At 35.6% G+C, this 3,581-nt stretch overlaps 1 protein-coding gene across 1 annotated transcript; it reads left to right on the top strand.

Annotated features, from left to right (window-relative positions):
* The first annotated feature begins 2,372 nt into the window (after nt 1-2,372).
* Nucleotides 2,373-2,885, top strand: LOC145164819 (uncharacterized). The gene has a single exon (XM_079083489.1). It carries the CDS (start codon nt 2,373-2,375, stop codon nt 2,883-2,885), a length of 513 nt encoding a protein of 170 aa, XP_078939615.1.
* Nucleotides 2,886-3,581: the final 696 nt, after the last annotated feature.

Raw genomic sequence — 3,581 nt, forward strand, 5'->3', positions numbered from 1 at the left:
AGAACACATTTTTTTATGAAAAATGTCTAAGACTCATTATTTTATTCATAAAGTAATCATCCACTTTGTGTCCCTATTCACACCTTACCTAGTCAAATCATTGTCCTTTTTCAACTCATCCCAACACTCCATCAAAATTTCCTTAACCAAATCCACCCAAGAGATCTTATTCCTCACCTTCAAGGTCTCATTTGCCTCCACCAAAACCACACTACTCTCTCTCCCTCTTTCACAGTCACGATTTTCTTGGAAAGAAGTGCTCTTGAGTTTTCATCCAATCTTGGTAAGTTCCTTCATTCAACTTCTAAATACTCTAGATTTTATTCATACAAATCATGGATCATTTACACAAATATCGTCACATTTGTTCTTAGGATCATCAAACCTTCAAGCATCCTCCAAGTTTTCTTGACTTGAAACTCCCATTTCCTCAACCTTCCACCTCATAGAATCACTCAAGGTGAGTTCATACCCCTACATTTTCATGTTTTCTTCAACTTTTAGGGGGGGGGGGAATACAAGTTAACACACCTTAATATAACTCAAACTCATACTTCAGCTTTTCATAGAAAAGTTGAGTCCTATTCACGGACTGTTTTGACCATCTTAAACTTAATATCTTTCAAAACTGTTTCATATGCAAGTATTTCAGGTTTATACCTTTCTAATGACTACTTGCACATCTCCATACAATTTTTCTACAATTTATGGTGAATTTTATAAAACTGTCTATCATTTTCGAAACGAATTCGGACCAGTCTGTGAATATGAACATTTTCACATAAGTTAGACACTTCTAAAAATCATACTAAAAATTATGGATAAACTAGACATATTTTCTAAACTCTCAAAGTTTACGGATTCAGTTTTCGACTTCGTATGATTTTTCTATGATTTTTCTAAAACAGTGCAGAAAGGTTAAAAACTAGTTCACAGCTTACAATTTTCATAACACTTTGTAACATGTTGAGCAAAGTGTTTGTCTTTGATGACTTTATAATTTACACATGTTTTCTGTTAAGTTATGGTTAAATAACAGAAATTTACTTCCTGAATTGTAAGAGTCCTTTCACATTACAAACATACAAGATAAAACATAAGAAGCATAGTTATGCATTACTAAACATGCTACATGTAAACTCGTTAACGTAAGTTGTGAGACAATTCTTCAATTGTACTCTTAGAGTACGGGTTAAAATTCCTGCAAGTTATAACCAGAGTCTCTTGTAGGGAGAGCGTGATAATTGTGTATAGATCTATATTGGGATTGACACCCCACACCTCGCTGCTAGCTACAGCAGGACCTGCAGGTCTACGGGTGACAAAAGTCATAGGATCTTGACGTCTGAAAAACGTTGTAGCAGGTTAATTCTAGTTATAGTATGGTTATAACGACTCACATAGGGAGTTAACAACATTTCAAGTTTACGGGAAAATTCTACTTTAAAAAGGGGTTTTATCTATTTAAAACTACAACCACGTTATAAGTACAAAATACACACATACTCTCGGTCTTGGGATTTAAGACTACAAGACTTTTTATAAGGAAAATAAGGGATTTTTCTTGAAGCATACATTACCATTACAAACAAAGGTTTTCAAACTCTACATCCAAAAGCTTATGAACTCACCAACTTAATTGTTGACACTCTTTCAAAACTACTTGTATTCTTAGGAAACCAGTGAAACATGTAAACAACTACTTTTGAGGATGGGACGCAAGACGTCAATTTATACATTTTGTCATCATAATGTAATTGATTTTGAAACATGTAAACTCATACTATGGTGTAACTTTTTCAGTTATATTTATGATGGTTGTTTTTACTATGAGCACTATTATACTCGTTGTTGTGATACTATACATGAAGTCCTCCACCCCCGGATGTTTCCGCCATCCTTGGTTCGGGGGTGTGACACATAGATATCAGGAACACAGATAATATGCACACATTTTTGAAGAGGATACAATTTCTGAGTTCCTTGAAGCATTAGAAGTCGACCCATCTCAGTCTGAACCAAAGCCAAAGAAGTCCAAACTCGAAGAAAATAGAGTTGCTGAAACACTGAAACCACGACGTGGAGATCCAATTTCCACGACGTGGATCAGGTCTGATCAGAAAAATTTGGATAATGTTCGTACTTATCGTCCTCCTTTCCCGTTTCCTTCCCGAGCCAATTTCCAGCCATTGGAACAGGAGCATATGAAGCTGATGCAACAAGTGAAGGGTATTCCAATAAATACACCTTTCATTGATTCGTTATCTAAAGTTCCCGAGTATGCCAAGTTCTTGCAAGATTTAATAGATACTCGCCAGCAATTAAGGAAAAATTCCAAGGTGATTCTAAGTGAGAAAAGTTCAAAAGTAACTATGGGGGAGTTACCAAAGAAGATGGGAGATCTTGGTCGCCTCACTCTTCCATGTGAATTTGGGAATAATCTGAAGACTTATGCATTAGCTGATTCTGGGGCTAGCATAAATCTGATGTCTTCTTCATTTTATCAAAAGCTTAATATTCCAAAGTTGAAGGCTACGAAAATGATAATTCACATGGCCAATCATTCAGTGACATATCCGAGAGGCATTGTAGAAGACATTTTAGTTAAAATTGGAAAATTCGTTTTTCCAATTGATTTTGTCATAATGGACATGAAAGAAGATCATAATGTTCCAATCATTTTGGGTCGCCCTCTACTTAATATTGCTAGTGCCTTGGTTGATATTCGCGCATCCAAGCTTACCTTGAGAGTGGGAGATGATGAAGCTACTTTTGGAGTAGAAGATGGTTTCCAAGGAAGTGATGTTCAAGATGAAGTTTTCAATGTCGATGACGAGAATGAACTTGAAGAATTAGAAAAGCTTATGGAAGAAGAGATTCGATAAATCAACTGCACCAAACCAAGAGCATCTATTCCTATGGTCTTTGAAGTAATTGCTTATAAAACTCCAACATCTTGGGTGAGTAAAGATAGTGAAGAATTGGTGTCCAGTGATGAAGAGGAAGTTACTTCTAAATTAAAGAGTTCAAATGTGGATGAAAAGATGGTGCCCATGGAGCTTAAAGAAGAAGAAGTTAAATATGTGGAAAATAAGGGAGTTAAAAGAAAGCTCGAAGAAGGAGATGTAAAGGGTAAAAAGGAAAATTCCAAAAAGGCGTATCTTAGACGAGTTCAAGCTTATAAAAGGAAATGGAAGGAGAAAAAGGTGAAATTGGTAATGGATACTCTGACTAATTCAACGTAAGGTGGCACGGAGTCCGACTCAAGACTCCAACAAAAAAGAAGCACTTCTCGGGAGGCAACCCGAGCTTGGTTTGCATTTCTTTTCGTTTTTGAACTTAGTTTAATTTTTGCATTTTAGTTGAGTTGTAGGATAATTAATCATCTTATTATCATAGTTACTAAAGGCATTGGTGAAAATCGTGTGTGGGGTTCTAAATATTTTTTATGGTAAATGGCTTAAGGTTTTTATATTTAAAATTGGACATAAAAAGTAAGTATTTTTTTTATTATTCCGTGTCGTGGGTTACAAGCCCATGTCATGGAAAAGAATTAGCCTGAAAACGATAAGGCCCAATTT

Source organism: Lactuca virosa, chromosome 3 (assembly GCF_052849685.1).
Source record: "Lactuca virosa cultivar CGN04683 chromosome 3, Lactuca_virosa_CGN04683_v6, whole genome shotgun sequence".
NCBI lineage: Eukaryota > Viridiplantae > Streptophyta > Magnoliopsida > Asterales > Asteraceae > Lactuca > Lactuca virosa.

Bases quoted from the DNA above. Each gene is read 5' to 3' on its own strand.
- LOC145164819 (XM_079083489.1), top strand. From the start codon at position 2,373: ATGGGGGAGTTACCAAAGAAGATGGGAGATCTTGGTCGCCTCACTCTT.